This window comes from Phymastichus coffea, unplaced genomic scaffold (genome assembly GCF_024137745.1).
Source record: "Phymastichus coffea isolate CEN01 unplaced genomic scaffold, Cenicafe_Pcof_1.1 PCOF00066, whole genome shotgun sequence".
Lineage (NCBI taxonomy): Eukaryota > Metazoa > Arthropoda > Insecta > Hymenoptera > Eulophidae > Phymastichus > Phymastichus coffea.
Genome location: NW_026706877.1, coordinates 1,037,833 through 1,054,626, shown reverse-complemented (window position 1 = coordinate 1,054,626; position 16,794 = coordinate 1,037,833). Strand labels below are relative to the sequence as shown.

General features: G+C 30.9%; 4 protein-coding genes across 5 annotated transcripts; 1 reads left to right on the top strand and 3 right to left on the bottom strand.

Moving 5' to 3' along the window:
• Positions 1-392: 392 nt before the first annotated feature.
• LOC131667507 (cytochrome P450 4C1-like) lies at positions 393-5,662 on the bottom strand. Its single transcript, XM_058940957.1, has 9 exons — positions 5,539-5,662; positions 5,349-5,458; positions 5,174-5,264; positions 4,836-5,100; positions 4,641-4,767; positions 4,487-4,562; positions 1,245-1,357; positions 929-1,166; positions 393-834 (listed from the first exon to the last, which is right to left on the bottom strand). Exons 1-9 carry the CDS (start codon positions 5,555-5,557, stop codon positions 707-709), a joined length of 1,167 nt encoding a protein of 388 aa, XP_058796940.1. The 5' UTR covers positions 5,558-5,662; the 3' UTR covers positions 393-706.
• Positions 5,663-6,952: 1,290 nt separating this feature from the next.
• On the bottom strand, positions 6,953-12,474 carry LOC131667473 (cytochrome P450 4V2-like). The gene is made up of 11 exons (XM_058940904.1): positions 12,452-12,474; positions 10,564-10,584; positions 9,969-10,048; positions 9,797-9,906; positions 9,622-9,712; positions 8,392-8,656; positions 8,191-8,317; positions 8,057-8,123; positions 7,719-7,831; positions 7,399-7,636; positions 6,953-7,302 (listed from the first exon to the last, which is right to left on the bottom strand). The coding sequence occupies exons 1-11, from the start codon at positions 12,454-12,456 to the stop codon at positions 6,953-6,955; spliced, it is 1,467 nt and encodes a 488-aa protein (XP_058796887.1). The 5' UTR covers positions 12,457-12,474.
• Positions 12,134-13,772, top strand: LOC131667509 (uncharacterized). Of its 2 annotated transcripts, none has more exons than XM_058940959.1 (4): positions 12,134-12,231; positions 12,738-13,106; positions 13,221-13,319; positions 13,387-13,772. In XM_058940959.1, exons 2-4 carry the CDS (start codon positions 12,780-12,782, stop codon positions 13,591-13,593), a joined length of 633 nt encoding a protein of 210 aa, XP_058796942.1. In that variant the 5' UTR covers positions 12,134-12,231; positions 12,738-12,779; the 3' UTR covers positions 13,594-13,772. The 2 variants fall into 2 exon arrangements, with proteins under 2 accessions (XP_058796942.1, XP_058796943.1); XM_058940960.1 differs by lacking the exon at positions 12,134-12,231 and adding an exon at positions 12,410-12,530.
• Positions 13,773-13,980: 208 nt separating this feature from the next.
• Positions 13,981-16,757, bottom strand: LOC131667508 (aldo-keto reductase family 1 member B1-like). The gene is made up of 5 exons (XM_058940958.1): positions 16,600-16,757; positions 15,491-15,776; positions 14,564-14,964; positions 14,335-14,483; positions 13,981-14,258 (listed from the first exon to the last, which is right to left on the bottom strand). The coding sequence occupies exons 1-5, from the start codon at positions 16,735-16,737 to the stop codon at positions 14,216-14,218; spliced, it is 1,017 nt and encodes a 338-aa protein (XP_058796941.1). The 5' UTR covers positions 16,738-16,757; the 3' UTR covers positions 13,981-14,215.
• Positions 16,758-16,794: the final 37 nt, after the last annotated feature.

Sequence of the window (16,794 nt, the reverse complement as noted above, 5' to 3'; positions counted from 1 at the left end):
TCCAGCCTTGTACAGAGCTTTTTATAAGCCGTGGGTGGTTGGGTGGAAATCCCTTTCCTCAGGCCCATGAAGCGATAACGGCTAAATTTTGTATTGGTCGGAAATTTTCTAATCATATCCAGAATTTCTTTATTGGTCTGTGGGCGTGAATTTTCAGAGAGAGAAAGGGCGGTCCCTTTTTAACTTGGGCCCTTTTCTCCAGAGATGGCTCTCGGAGTGCCACTTTTAAGAGCAAGAGTAACGCTATAGCTTATAATTACTTATACATAATTGTACTAAACTTAATTAATTATGACGATACATAGTGACTATTATGAACATTCAGAAAAATTCAAACCTTTTACGATTTATTATAAAATACATTATTGTTCTATTTATTGGTTATTCGGTGACAAAAAGGTGCGCATTATAATGGCTTACAAAATTGATGAAAATCTATTTAATATTACGGATATTTTCTTAAAAATCGGTGGGAAAAAAAAGATAGATTGCATTTTTATGGTCCCCTTCCATTATCGGCGTGATAACACTTCACGATGTATACGCGATGATCGTAGGCCCCTGTCAACACATACGTGTGGGACAAAGCAGGATAGAGCGTTGATTGTAAGCTTGAGTACGCAGGCTCGGGCCACTATCAAAGTTTATATTTCGAATGCGTTTTCATCGTGGGAAATCAGGAAGGTTCCCACTCCGTTCGTCATATTTAATAATTAAATATAAAAAAAACTAAGTTATGGCTAGCCGTCACAGGATCATCCCAAACATCAGGATTGTGGTGTAGTTGATAAATGTGAATGTTCAAAATTGTTCCTTTGGGTATTAAATAATCACCTACAAACACATGTATTTTTAAAACAATAAATGATAGTTATTTAACATCAGAAGACATTTTATTTTATTTTAACTCGTGAATTGCATTGCTTACCAATAATAGTATCGCTGTCAACACGTCGGCTAATGGACGGAGCACTGGGATACAGTCTAAGTACTTCTTTTATCACTCGATCTAGGTATTTCAATTGGCCTAATTGCTTCATTGATGCTACTTCAGTTTTGTTGCTGAATACTTCATTAAGTTCTTCATGAACTTTATTTTGAATTTCTGGGGCATTGCCAAGTGCAAATAATGCCCAGCTAATAGCAGCGGAGATTGTATCATGACCCTAGAAAGCCACAAAGTTATAATCTTTCAAATATTCAGAACATATGCTTTCTTACAGCTATAAGGGCAAATTTCTCACAGCAAACATAAATGTGTCAACTTCTTCTCGAATTTCTCGTAATGACAACGCATTTTCAGTCTTCTCGCTAGCATCAAATAATAAATCTAGAAAAGCTTTTCGTTTTCGTTTTCCTAAAAAAGATAAAACTTATATGAAATATAAGCTAAATTTGTAGCAATTTTTTGCTTGATCAAACTTAAATAAGTATTAAGTATAGTAGAGAATGGAAATTTAGATCTATAAATATTTAACTTAACTGGATTTACGAAAAAATATGTCTAGACTATTCGAGTCTTCAAATTGAATTTTACGAAATGATAACAGTGCAATACGTGACTCTTTCTTAGAATTAAAGATGTAGTTCCTTCCATTTCCATCAATCTAACCGACTTTCCACAAAGTAAACGGCTCCAAACTAATCTCTATAATTCTCAATAATCACAAAAGCAGTCTGAAACCTAGCTAACATTGTAATTATTTAGGTTTAATTTAGGATTACTACTTTCTGATTATTAAATTACCGCAGAAGAAAAGATTTTGTGCATCGAGATTTCAGTTGAAAAATTATTAAAATTATGAAAATTTATTAAAACATTAGGTTACTTGTTGCGGACGGCTAGACGATCATATGGCCGAACACCTAGAACACATCTGACCAACGGATGTTGGCAGCTCAAGACAATACTGAGAAAAACCCGGACCAAAAGAAAACCTGGTCATTAAGGGAAGTTTGCGCTACAAAAATGTGCGACACGTGTCTCCTTGGAAATAGTAAGTGTGCAGGCTAGTTGTTCCGACGCTGCGAGCACCATATTTATGGATTCGGCATGCCTCCTCAAGGTTTCGCTCGTTTGGTGGTGTGGCTTTTAGCCAGGACAAGTGCCGCATTTTACTCAAGACTGTTTCAGCCTCTAAAAAGTTTCGCCTGCTTTTCAAGATAACAGAAGATCGCACCTAAATCACTCAGCGACCCACGTGCGAGTTAGAGGGTAGAAGAAATCCGATAAGAGTAAATAGGACCCCGCCCTTAAGCGGAGGAGGTGGGAGGCTCGGCTAAGAGAGCTGATTGTGGCGGAAGAACAATTAGCCTAGTTACTTGTGTTCTAACATCGGATGAGCGAAGTGTAAATTTATTGTATATCGGCGAGCTACATAAGTAATTGTATCGCGATGACGCTATTATATGCACGCACGAATGGAATATACAATTTTAGTAATATAATAACGTGTATGTGCGTGAATAAAATCAAGATACTTTGAAATTCGATTGTTCAATTACTTGCTCCCGTCCCCAAAATTAATTGATATGATGTGTAATAGTAAATTATAGTCTGACACCTTGAAAGCCTGTGAGATATATAAATATTTAATACAACTGTAGAATTATAATGATTCAGGCGTAAAACTGAAACATTTAACAGAGACATAATGAACAATTGTGTTGGACTTTATGGTTTTCTACAACGTTTCAACCAATCAGAAATAATTTTTTTGAACTTGAAATCGTTAGTGGTCGAGTCTCTAATAAGTCGGATGTTTTTAATGGAAAATAGAAAGAAAGTGAAAAACTTCAAAATATCAAATATTTAAGTGCCATTTTCGCACTACAATCGTGTGCATATAACTACCAAATTATTAAACTCTATTGCGATAACAATACAAACTATATTAACCGTCAGAGTCATGGTGGCCTGTATGGTGAACAATACTTTAAAACAATAGCAAAATTAAATAAAGACTAGATTTAATCTTTAAATTACACCAATCGATTGAACAATTTATATTTAGTTCACGGTATCTAATAGGATAAACTAATCAAACCAAAATTAAAATTACTTAAAATTATGCTTTGAGCGTAAGTACGAATTAATATTCATGCTACCGATGCTTTTGTAAAGCTGTGACTGTAACAATAAGGGTTAATAAAATGGATGAAGTTCAGCTCGAAAATTTCAATAATATAAAACGACCGATTTTTTTGGTGCAAAAATAGGCATATTTCGATATCTGAAGCTTACATCATCTAAATAAAATGCAGATGCTGATTTTGAATTGCATAGACCGAAGTAGATTGCAAAGATTCAATTATGAGATAAAGCTTTCAGACACATTAGTAATAAATTTAGTGTTCTTCAAATTGATGTGTTCAATTCTTGAGTAAAATATATTAAATGTATCAATTATCTTTCTTGGAAAAACATCCAGATTATTTTGCAATCAATGCGTTCATATTACATTAGACCGAATTCTTCTTTCATACATAAGTGATGAAAAGGTAAAAGAAATTATGGCTATACCAGAGTGGCAGGCCAGGACTATTACCTATTATTCTTTGATTTGCCGATATCAAAGCCATCGAGCTCCAAAATTAAACATACTATATTTTTCTAACAGAAAATCGAATCCATTCTGAATCAAGGTTATTCTTGTGGTTGGAATATTTGTCAGAATACCGTACGAGTTAAGGGGAATACCGAAAACCTTACTTTAGACGTTACGATTGCATATATTTCTACTTCCTCGTATAAGCAACAAAAAAATGTCATATTGTGTTTGAAATAACGTCGATTCATTCATCACGTCTATTTCACATGTTTTGATTTTCTTAACTGAAGCCGAAAAAACACGGAGTTGATAATATACTCGTAATCTACAGGGTGTCCCATTTTAAAGGAACCACCCCGAAATTTTCAACGGTTGGCGTTGTACAAAAAAATTGTTCAGACAATAGTTGTTTGGGACAATGGGGGCAATCTTTCTGTGAAATCCGATTTGACCTTGAGATTCATTTTCAAGGTCATTTGAAGGATAATTTTTTGGGGATATTGGGGTTATTGAATTATTGGGGTTATCGGGTTATTGGATTATTGGGTTATTTGGGTTATCGAGTTATTGGGTTATTACAATTAACCTTACCCTTGCCCGATCATCCTTGTGCATAGATGAAGAAAATCATAAATTTGACCCCTACATGACCTTAGGCGAGGGGGAGGGGGCCGCACCCCACACATAATACGTTATCTAAACGTAGAATTTTCCGCTCTTTCCGAATCCGGGATCAAAAATATGGGTTCCTATTCAAAAAATGAGTTTGACCTTCAAATGACCTTGAAAATAAATCTCAAGGTCAAATTGGATTTCACAGAAAGGTTGCCCCATTGTCCCAAACAACTATTGTCTGAATAATTTTTTGGTACAACGCCAACCGTCGAAAATTTCGGGGTGGTTCCTTTAAAATGGGACACTCTGTATACACTTACCGCAATCATCAAAGTTATTTTCACTTGGATTCTTAGCCAATTTATTTCGCCTTTCCAGCTGTTTGTATATAATCACCTGTTATTTAATAACATTGAATTATTATATTAAATGATATATACGGTATAATGACATATAGATTTTGTATACATCCACCTTTTCCGTAAAATTATGCATAGTTTTTATAGCTTTCAAAAATTCTTGACCTTTTTCTGTATAATAATATAGGGCGTCCCATCTCAGCCAAAATCGAAAAAATCTATCAGACGATAAGTGAGCAAAACTAGTGGAAAAACAACTGATGAAATAAAGTTAGAAAAACCAACAATATACAAATACAATTATCATTACTTGTGTAATGCCTTAACATATTCACTATTAGGTATTCGTTGACAATCGATATTTATACCCATAGCTGTCTCACAAATTGTATCGAGCGTATATTTTACAGTTAATTCGAAAACATTTATTGGACTATTTCTACTTTTGTCTAGTTGCGCTTCAATACTGTCAATTAGAATTTCGACCTTGTCTCTCATAGCAGCAGCATACTCTTCCAGTATGTTAAAATGAAATGCTGGTGTTATTATCCGTCTATGTTTAAGCCATATTTCACCTATAATTATTCTTTTAGATACAGTTGTACAATGTACTGTATTAAACGAATGATTGTAACGTTTCATTTTTACCTGTTGAAGTAACGAGCCCATCACCTAGCCACGGTTTGATAATATCATACATTTTAGCTTTAGTTATGAGCCTATTACTTGGTAGAACTACCTGAAAATTAATAAATAAATCATTACTATTATTACTCATAAGAACAATGCTCTTTCGAACTAAACATTAAATTATATTGATAACCTCCATGTACTCCGGTTTATTAATAGTCACAATCGGTTCGACGCCAATCCACGTTAAAATTATCCCATTTTTGAATTTCCTCGTTAAATTATTAAACCATTGGAATCGATCTAAAAAGTCAGGTTTTTATGTTGCTATTAAAACATAAAATTATTTCTGATATTCAAAAGTAGGTTGAATAATTACTTACCTTCATTTGGTGTATGCATGATCTGCAAAGTTAACCCAATGAATGGTGCGCATTTCGGACCAGGAATAACACTTAGTGTTTTCTTTAGTATATAATAATGCCAAAACCATCGACAAACGATAACAGTTGATATTACAAGTAGCCCTCGAAATATTGTTTGTATCATCTTATCAATTGTTTTCACTAAAAAAATCATTAAAAACACGTGATAAAATATTATTCATAACGCGTTGACAACGTCGTGAGGTGACAGCCACTGAGTAACTTAAGGATGCACAAGATATGACCATTCTTCTTGTTACGTTCTTCTAGTTAAGATGAATTTTAGTGTATTGCTACGAGAACCCGTCCTAGTCATAAGAATGTAAATTATATATACATTTAGTTAAAAATATACATCTTATGTAAATACAATTTGAAGCGATTGCTCTTAATAAACAAATCTTACATTGTGATATAACAAAGATATATGTCAATTAAATTTTTTAGTATATATATATATATATATATATATATATATGCACCATGAATAAATATTGTTATACGAAACTATTCCCCGGAGGCTCATGCTCAATTCACGTCCAAAAAATAAAATTCAATTGAAAATTTTCGTTGTCTTAACAAGCGATGTAATATGCACTGGTCATGAACGTTGAATTATTTTAATGTATGGTCGAATCAAGATTCGAGCAAAATAACTAGGCAATTTATGGCATGTAAAGGAGAATGAATGGACGCCCTTCAAAATAATAACCTTTTTAAACATACGAAAAATTTCATTCATCTATCTCGTTCAATTATTGTATTATATTGTTATTGCTCATTATAATATTGCTATCATTCAGTAATAAATAAACACGTTTCTTTCAAAATTATGATACAATTTAATTTGATAAAATGTTAAAAAGTAATGTAAAACTGTCTACAAACAACGAAGATTGATTTACAAATAAAGTAATTTAAAGTAAAAATATTCTTCAAATAAAAAATAAATATAAAAGAATTGCAAATTCATATGGTTTCATTCAAAGTCGAATCATTAATGATCCTGTATTAATATTTTTGAAAAGTTAGCAATGACTTCAACTATAAAAAACTGAAATATCTCTGTAAATACTGATAAATATTGTTACCAGAAAGCTAACTAAATACAATTAATCATAGTTATGTGTTAAATTATTTATATTTTGTCCGATAGATCAGTTGATTTTTATTGGCAATTGATTTTCATATTGCTTTGGGTACAGATTAGGTCATGAAAAAATGTTTATATAATTTTTATCTTTTATGAGCTAAACTCATAAAATTTATAATTATTACCAGAATGTATTTGTTTTAATTGGTAGGATAACATTTTGATAATATCAAATTATATAATTTCCGTCTTAAAATTATATTATATCTATATCGAAGATTAAGCATTCAGTAGGGGTTGAAAGTATAATTCTATTTTGTTGTTACTCGGCCTTAATGTAAAGTTAGATATAAATTTAAGTTCATACGGTTTTAATAAACTAAAAACACGCCATTTACGAAGTATAGTGATCAAAACTATTTTTATTTCTATGAATGCAAGTTTTTGCCCTATACAATGTCTTGGTCCAGCGCTGAATGGGATGTAAGCATAAGAATGTCTTCCATTGCTATTTTCTGGTAAAAATCTATCGGGGTCAAATATTTCAGGATTTTTCCAAATTTCCGGATCATGATGTAACTGATAAATTTGTATATTTATATTTGTTCCTTTAGGTATGAAAAAGTTATCTGAGAATCGAATAATTGTTGTTAATTAATTAGTCACAGCATTTATCTCTTTATTTTATATCATAAGCAATTTTGCAGTATAATGTCTCAATGTACCTATTACTGCATCATTTTCTATACACCGAACTATAGATGAAATACTTGGATATATTCGAAGAACTTCTTGTATTACTCTATCTAAATATTTTATTTTTTCTAATTGTTCAATATCTATTGCATTATTGCTATGATCAAAAATTGTATTCAATTCTTTATGCACATTTTCTTGCACTTTCAATTCATTCCCAAGAGCAAATAAAGTCCAAGTTACAGCAGCTGAGATTGTACCGTGACCCTTGGCATGTAAAACGTAAAACTTAGTATTGTCTAATATTTCATAGATCAACTAACAACTGTTATGAAATTTGTTTACATACAGTAAATATGAGTGTTTCAATTTCTTGTCGCATTTCTTGTAACGTCATTGGATTTTCAGAATTTTCATTGTATTCTAGTAAGTGATCCAAAAATGTTTTGAATTTAATCTGTTCTGAATAAAATAAATATAAGCATTTCCTTCATAACAATTTTTTAACTATTTATTATTATTATTATTATTATTAACTCTAACCAAAGTTAGAAAAATGTTTTAATAGTGATTTCTCAAATATTAATGGTTTCTCACGAGGCTTCATACGTAAAAATAATGATTTATCTTTTATTTATATTAAGAAAACAGTACTTTCGTACAAAACAAAACGACACGAGTTCATACCTGGACTTCTAGAATCCTGCTCCATGAGCATTCTGCCATTATTAATGCTTATTTTATTTCTTATTATCTGTTACCAAGAAATAATAAGTTTTAAAACATCAATACCTATGAATATTAATTCTTATCATACCTACTTGGTCAATAAAATTATGCATAACTTGTATGTCTTTCATTATCATCTTTTTAGTTGTTGCTTGGTAAAATCGTGAGTTCCATTGTGACCATAAATTACTAGATCTTTCTATACATATTTGATAAAATCTATATTAAAAAGTAATTTAAAAAATAACTTCAATTATTGCAGAGAAAAATTTAATTAAAAAATGATTACAAACTTATAGAGTGTCTGGGTATAAAGGTTGCCTTCTGTTTGCTGAGTATTAACTATCAATCCTACAGCAATTTCATAAATAGTATCAAGACTATATTTGGTAATAAGAGATAAAATATTGACAGGTGCTTTTGAATTAAATTTGATTTCTTTATCCAAACATTCATCCAATATTATGGAATTTTTGTTCATAATCTCAACGTAACATTTTATTGCATCAAATCCATAAGCCGGTGAAATCAAATGCCTGCAATATAGCCACGCGTTACCTTAAACAAAACAATATATATAATTATTGATTTTTCAAGTTTCTATAAAATATTTGGAATTTTGAATGACTGATATATTCTATAGAAGTTCTTTGTGATAAGTTAATTTTATTATTTTAAATATGAAAGTCACGATAAATAATAAATATTATTCAGAAATCAATAATAACATAGGTGAAAAAATTTTACACCCAAAAGTCAGACTATACGTTCTGGAAGGTTTTTGGTGCGCTGAATCCAAATATGGCATTACAATTGCTCCATTACATCAGAATTCTGAGATATTCTAACCTAAAAGTATAATAAATATTGTTTGTCCCCGATTTTAGGCTCGAATAACTTTGCGAGTTTTGATTTTATTCAAAATTCGTAAAAACCTTTAGAAAGAACAACTTTTAAACTTTGATGTTATTTTGTCAAGGTTATATTTATATATCATCTGAGCCCTATCTATGGTGGGTCTATTGCTGATGAGTTTGAGGTTATAGGTTTCAGCCTACTTGGGTGTTAAGCAGGTAAGCGCTACTTCTAAATCATTACTTTTATGAATCATCCTTCGTTTATGATAAATTAATTTTAATAATAAACGAAAGGTTAAATGCTGTAATTGTTCTTCTATATAATGGCTATAGGAACAAGTTGATTTTTCCATATTTTAATCAGCGATATATCTCGGAGTAAAAAATGTAGAAAAGTGAAATCAAAATTTTACAAGTTACTCTTTTTAATGGTTTTTTTGGATGTTGAATAAAATCAAAACTTATAAAGTTATTCGAGCCTAAAATCAGGGAGAAACAGTATTTTTGTGCTTTTAGGTTAGAATATCTCGGAATCCTGACGCGATGGAGCAATTTTGATGCCGAATTCAGATTCAGCGCACCAAAATTCTTTGGGGGTGTATATTCTCGTTTATGGATATGAAAGAAATAGAAAATTTATTGACCTGTGTAATAATCATTACATACCTGATGACGTAAGTATTCCATTATTCAACCAAGGAATTAACATGCTATAAGCATTTGATTTTGCCATAAGTGAATAACTAGATAACATTATCTACAATCAAACGAAACATGCAAAATTTATGAAATTTTTTCGTACTTAAACTTTTTCATATTTAAAAAAAGAAAAAACTTTTACTTGAATAAGCCATGGTTTACGAATATTAACAACGGGTTTCATACCAAACCAAGTAACTACGATTCCTCGTTCAAATGAAAAACATAAATCATTTAACCATCGGAAACGATCTACAAATATACAAGTTTTAGTATTTAATTATTTATCATTTCTCATATCAGTCAAATATTACCTTCTATGGGAATTCTTGAAAGTTTCCAAGATAATCCAACAAATGGAAGAGTTTTTGGTCCAGGTATGTATCCCATTATTCTTCGCAATTCAAAGTATTCGGATAACCATAGAAATATCGAGAGAATTATTGTAAACATAATTAAAAATAAAATTGACAATATGATTGGTGACATATCGAAATTGTAGCTTCACATTAGTGCAGTGTATACATCAATCCGGTGTCATTTCTTAAAATTATCGTGTAATTTCATAATTTTTAGTATAATTATTGTACGACCGCACGCATATTAGTTTCATGTTGCAAATGTCACAGTTACCATATGTTATAAAAACAAACAAGCAAGTTACTTCTTTTTAACTCGTAAGACTTATATATTTTCATTTAATTTACGATAATGCAAATGAAAAAAATCAGATTGATTTACACGTATACTATAGATTTTATCGGCAGTACATGTCTCACTCGAAGTGAACTACTTCTACATAATACATTGCGCTCTACTCAAGTACAGTAAAAGTAATTCAATACTGTGAAGCCACGTAAGACTCAGACCTGGCGGTTCAGCATCCTTTCTTAGCAGTTAGTTCAATACCTGCGGTAGATGAACATCATGCTGAAAACAACATTTTGATGAGAACTTCCAATAATTTTGAAATATTAGACACTGAATGTAGTGATCTTACAGTCGAATTTTGAGATACCGATTAAAAATTCGACTCTGTTTTTTATTTTTTAGTTGATGACTGCTATCAATTGTCGTTCCATTCGGGTTCAATAACATTACATTTGAGAGGGGGTATTGGTAATGATATTATAGACGGTAAACGATTTGGCATAAATTCACCTGGCCAAAGGTGTATTGTATTCAAACTCATCAGCCCAGTCAAAATTATACGAATAATTGAATAGAGGTTAGGCATCAATGAGCAATTTCTCGAGGCTTGTTGAGGCCATATAAATACGTATTTTGAATCACCTAAATGAAAGGAACTTTGAAACTTTTTCAAGTTTGATAATCAGTATTGGTTTGATAAATAGTGCTAACTCTAATAAATTATATGAATAAATTTTTCTTTGCACCTGTAGCCAGTTTACGAACTTCAGTAGCGGCTACATGAAATGGATTAACGCCAGGCGGAGCACTAAAAATTCCAGAAGTTTCTGAAGATACTCTACGATAATGAACAATTCGAATTGGGTTTTGCTTTTCATTGAAACTATTACAAAGACATTGCTTTTCCTCTTCTATGTCTAATACATCCAATTTTTTGATGTGTAGATCGTCCATTGCAATTCAATTAATATTCGATGCTTTTTGAGAAAATCAATTTATTTATTATCAATTAGGCATTTTAAACTAGCATAAGGAATAAAACGAACATTATATTATGATTTAATAATTTAATTTTTTTTCAATTTGTCCATTACTATTACTTTTTAAGCTATAAAATGAACTTATATCAGTCACATACACGTTGTCAACTTCAGGTAATACTTTTACAATTTTTATCTCTTTAGTTTACGTAAAATAACCTTTCAAAATTAATTATTAAAAATTTGTTGAGTGATCAAAAATCCAGTTTTTCAAGAACTTATTCAAGTAACAAGACCATATTTCGTATTAATAACATATGAAAAACTTGATAATGGCAAGCAACAATAATGGTAATAAACTTAAGTATATGAAAATTATAAAACATAGTTGCTTGATTATTTATGTTTTTATTTATTAGACGAAGCAATTCTGGATGTTCCAAGAACAAACATTATTGAATCAAATTGTGGTGAAGGTAGCATTATTAACTTTCTAATTACCTTGCTTTTCTATTAACATTCATAGCAGTTATTATAATCTCGCAAATATATACGGAGGCAATGAATTTATTAACATGATTTTTCAAATGCTCAGCGATGAGCATAGATAACGAGGACAAAGATAATTCAACAACGAAATGCCAGGTATTTTTCAAAAATACGATAGATCGTTACGAGGATCGACAGAACGACCTCGACTGCCGTCAGAAAATGCTTAACGCGAAAATCGCGGTAATGGAGCGCTCGATTCCAATGCTAATGGCTTTGAGCGTACGGAAAGCGAACGACTCTGGCAAAAAATGCAATTCGGCTGGTGGCGTGGAGCAGCTGCGCGAATTAATGAACAGCTTAATGCCATCCACGCTTGATCCCGCCGAAGAGCTTCTTGCTGATCTGGCCGTGCGTGTCGAACAATTGAATCACGAAACGGCAGAACTGCACGTAGGTACGACCTTCAAATTTGGGTAGGCCTAATTTCGTGGTCTGTTCGATTACACTCAACTATTCATTATGTTCGCGTTTTCTGCAAGTCAGTTACGTAAATTATAAATGTAGCACGCAGAAGAATGACTTTAATTAGTACATCGTTACGTTTGCTCATTGCCAATGTAATATAAATGTATTTTTTCCGAAGTATCTGGTCGCGCTAATGGTTATATACTTACGTCATTCTTGAGGTAGTCGTGTTTGTTTCGTTTGCTATGATAACCTGTTTGAGCTGTCATTGGAATAGTAATATTAACAGTAGGATAACTTTAAATAAGTATAATTTACTTGATAAATTGTATTCGCAACAAATTATAATTGTCAATTTGTACTTTTTATAGATTACATTGATAGTTAATAAATTTAAGAAAATAGTCAATCTCATAAAAATTAAATAATCAGTTAAATTTTACGTTTAAATCAACACATATTGAGCGATCTTACTGAATAATGTTTATTCCATAGGGTAAAATAATTAAAGCTGACTTACAACTCGAGGAAAACTGTATGGAGTTGCAATCTCTAGAACTAGCAAATCGCGAGCTTGAAGAGCAAATACAACACTTACGAAGTACATTGGAAAAAAAGTCAAGCCTAGGGTCAATCAGTTCAGATGATCGCATTTGCTTAGGTAAAATTCGAGAATTAGGAGAAATCAAAGCCCATAAAAAACGTAAGATTCAAGAACTTGAAGAAAAGGAAACTCTTTTACGATGTTTAATTGAAAAAATTCTTGGACCGAAACCTATCAAACAAAAGAGGCTTTGCGATCTTCTAAAGAATAATAGCAAGCATCACATATACAGATCAAAAAATCATAAGATAAAAGATCCCGTAAGCACAATATTTAGGATTGAAAAACATTTCGATATCAAAATTATAATATCAATAATATTTGATTTTTATATTATACATATTAATATCATAGTAATTTCTTAATACTTTCAGCAAAAAATTGACAAATCAAGACAGCGTCAAGTAAATAAACATATCTGCTTTAACCTTGGTAATGATACATTGAAAAGAATGGTAAATCACAATCCTATGGTACGTATTCGGAAAGCCATCTTGTATAATTTACCTAATATCTCGTTAATAAATATTCGATACATAGGCATGTAAATGTTACGACAAATGCCGATCTCCAAATCTAAAAGAATTGTATGTGGATAAAGATCTCGCAGGAATTTGTTCCTGTCGTCAAGAAAATGCAAAAAATTGTAATGTTAATGAATTATGCAAATGTGGAAAATATCTTTTACAAGAATCACAAACTGAATGTAGCGATGCACAGGAAGACCCTCGGTGCTCATTTTTGTGATAATGATTTTGGCAATATTAAAACAATCGACGTATTCTCCTCCAATACAAATATTCTTTGAAAAACGAACATCTTTAATATATGCCATAAATTAATTAAAAATCCATTAACATTATTTTTCAATGGGTATACCTTCGTCGAGTGTGCAGTATAATTTTGATAATATATGTTATAATATAAATGTAAAAAGTTTTCATCATATTACAGAGATTTATTAATAAATAACAAATATAAAAAAATGAATAAGTCCAATAGATAAGTGCAATTATAGTGGATTTATTGCAGTGTACTGTGACCATTCATAGATACACCCTATTTTGTATAGGAAAAATAGAACAGAAATCAAGCATCTGTTCTAAAAATTCATTTTATTAGATTATAGATTATTTTATTTTTATTTAATACTTACAACTTTAATATTTAATACATCTTTTTAATTTAATAATATATGCAACTTTAATTTTTAAATCTCAATCAACAATAAACGTTGTAACCTAATATCGTGACATTTGAATTAAAAGTTACAGTACTTGAAAAACTATTTAGATTAACTTTAAAAAAATTAAAAAGAACATTAAATAACGTTGAAATAAAATTGATTTCATTTGCATTCTCGAATTGCTTAGAATTCGTCATGGAATGGGTAATCTTTATGTTCCACAGAGCTGAAAAGATATACATTATTAAAATAATTGAATTGTAGAGTGTAATGATTGATTACGATGAGATTTAATATTTAACCTGTTCATGGGACAAACTCTCCATTTTCGATCAAAAGTGTGCAATAGTTTTATATCTTCTTCTGACAACTGAAAGTCGAATATTTTTGTATTCTCTTCTAATCTCACTATAGAAGCAGATTTTGGAATGACTATATGACCACGTTGTACCTAAAAGTGTTGTAAAATATTTATTTATAATTCTATTTATTCACGAAATTTTTTTTCATTATATAAAAACTTAACGTTACCTGATATCGTAATACAACTTGAGCAGTAGATTTCTTGTATTTCGCTGCGATCTCTTTAACTTTGGGATCCTCCAATAAGCTAGGATCGCCTGGCTGCGCCCAAGGTCTGTCCGGTGAGCCAAGAGGACTGTAAGCCGTAATTAAGATATCCTTGGACTTACAAAATTCAGACAACTTGACTTGTGGTAAATAAGGATGGCATTCGACTTGATTAGTCACTGGTTTTATTTTGCAATTATCAAGAACCCTTGAAAGTTGTTTTGAATTGAAGTTGCTCACACCAATATTCCTTACTAGACCTTTTTCTTGAAGCTGCTCCATCGCCTTCCATGTGTCGACGTAATCAACGTCGCTGAATTGCACTTTTCCATCGGGACCTTCTGGAAATGGTTCTTCCAATTCTAAGATAAAATGAAACAGTTGGTTGTTATTAAAATTTCTCAAGTTGTGTGGTAAAAACGAATGTTGTTTTCATTTTTAATGTAATAAAATATTGATTCATTTCCATTTAACACGATAAAATATACATTATATCAGTTTCATATCTATAAATTAACTAGTTAAAAAAATCGAACTGATCGTCTATTTTATCGGGAGAAAATTAAAAAAAGCCGTTAATTGATAATAATTTATAAAATAAATATTAAATACAAAAATGTGTGAGATTTGGAATGTGTAAGGAAGTTGCCTTTTTGGTCTAATTATTTTACTATAAAAATTAATGGTAAATAACGCATTTATCGAGCCAATGTTTTAATTACAATAATCACTGAATCTATTGCAAAGAAAAATTGTCGATTCAGCATTTTATTTATCAACTTCACTAAAAGTTTTTTATTAGACGGGTGTTGTATATTGAAACTCATTAATTGTTGAATTAATAACTTATCAAATGCAAATTAAAAAGTGTAATTACTTGTAATATACCTTTGAAAGCGAAGGGCCAATGTATTAAATAAAGATCGAGATATGTAGTCTGCAAGTCGGATAGAGTTTTTCTCAATGCTTCTTCAACAAGATCGGGACGATGACGAGTGTTCCATAGTTTACTTGTTATGAAGAGATCTTCGCGTTTGACAACATTTTCGGAAACAAGTTCTGTGATAGCTTGGCCGATTTCTTTTTCGTTGCCATAAACCGGTGAAGTGTCGATGTGCCGATAACCTATGCGAACGGCATCTTTAATTATGTTGACTGCAGTACCACCTTTAGACTAAATAAATGATATTAAACATACAAGTAAGTATGGAAAACTATTCTTTTTTAGACAATTAACTTATTAATTAAATAACAGAAGTAAACGTTGCATATTTTACAATATATTATAATTTTTTTTCCTTTAATATCTTACTTTAGAGATTTTTTTCTAAATATTTCATAAATAGTCGTCATTATACATCTTGTGTCACTTAATGTTTTTCTAATGTCTCAGAAAATAATCGAACTAAAAAATCAAAAGATTATTTAGGTATACATATTATATGATGACCAAACTTTTTCCATAATAATGTAATGCAATAAAATCTGACCAAAAAAAGGTAATTTTTAAGTCAATATTGAAAAATTTAAGTAACTTGTCTTCTGGCTGGCACACAACCTACACATATTCTGATGCTCGCCGATAGCATTAATGTTGATGCGTTGAATAACCTCTTAAATAATGCACTTTCCAGTAAAAGTAAATAACGCTTTATCCTCGAGATTTACTGTAATTATGTCTCTGTGCAATGACTTCGTTTCTCAAGATACATATCTACGTAAAGTGATCTCTCCGGGCAACATTAAAGTATTCTTTATATAAATGTATTTATAAAGTATAATATATAGTTACTTAAACTACTTCTTATCTTTTAAGATGCTGTCTCGTTTTCACTTATTATAAGACAAGCAACAGAAAAAAGTATCGAAATAAATAAATCACACCTTTAAAAACAATTCAGCCGGTATTATAACCTAAGATGTTACTTTCACGGTTAAATTTAATAAAACTTAATGCTTTTCAGGAAAAAATCTGGGGTATGATACAACATACATACTTTCCAAGTTCCTAATCCGAGGGCAGGAATTTTATTTCCATTGGAAAATATAACTGATTCTATTTTACTCATTGTTGTTTTGAGATGTTTTGGAATGAAATTCTGGAGAATGACTAACGCTTTACGCAAGAAAAACATGTGTTAGTATGGAAATTGTCTACTCCCACCAATCAACAAGAAGATGTGCGCGGTCGC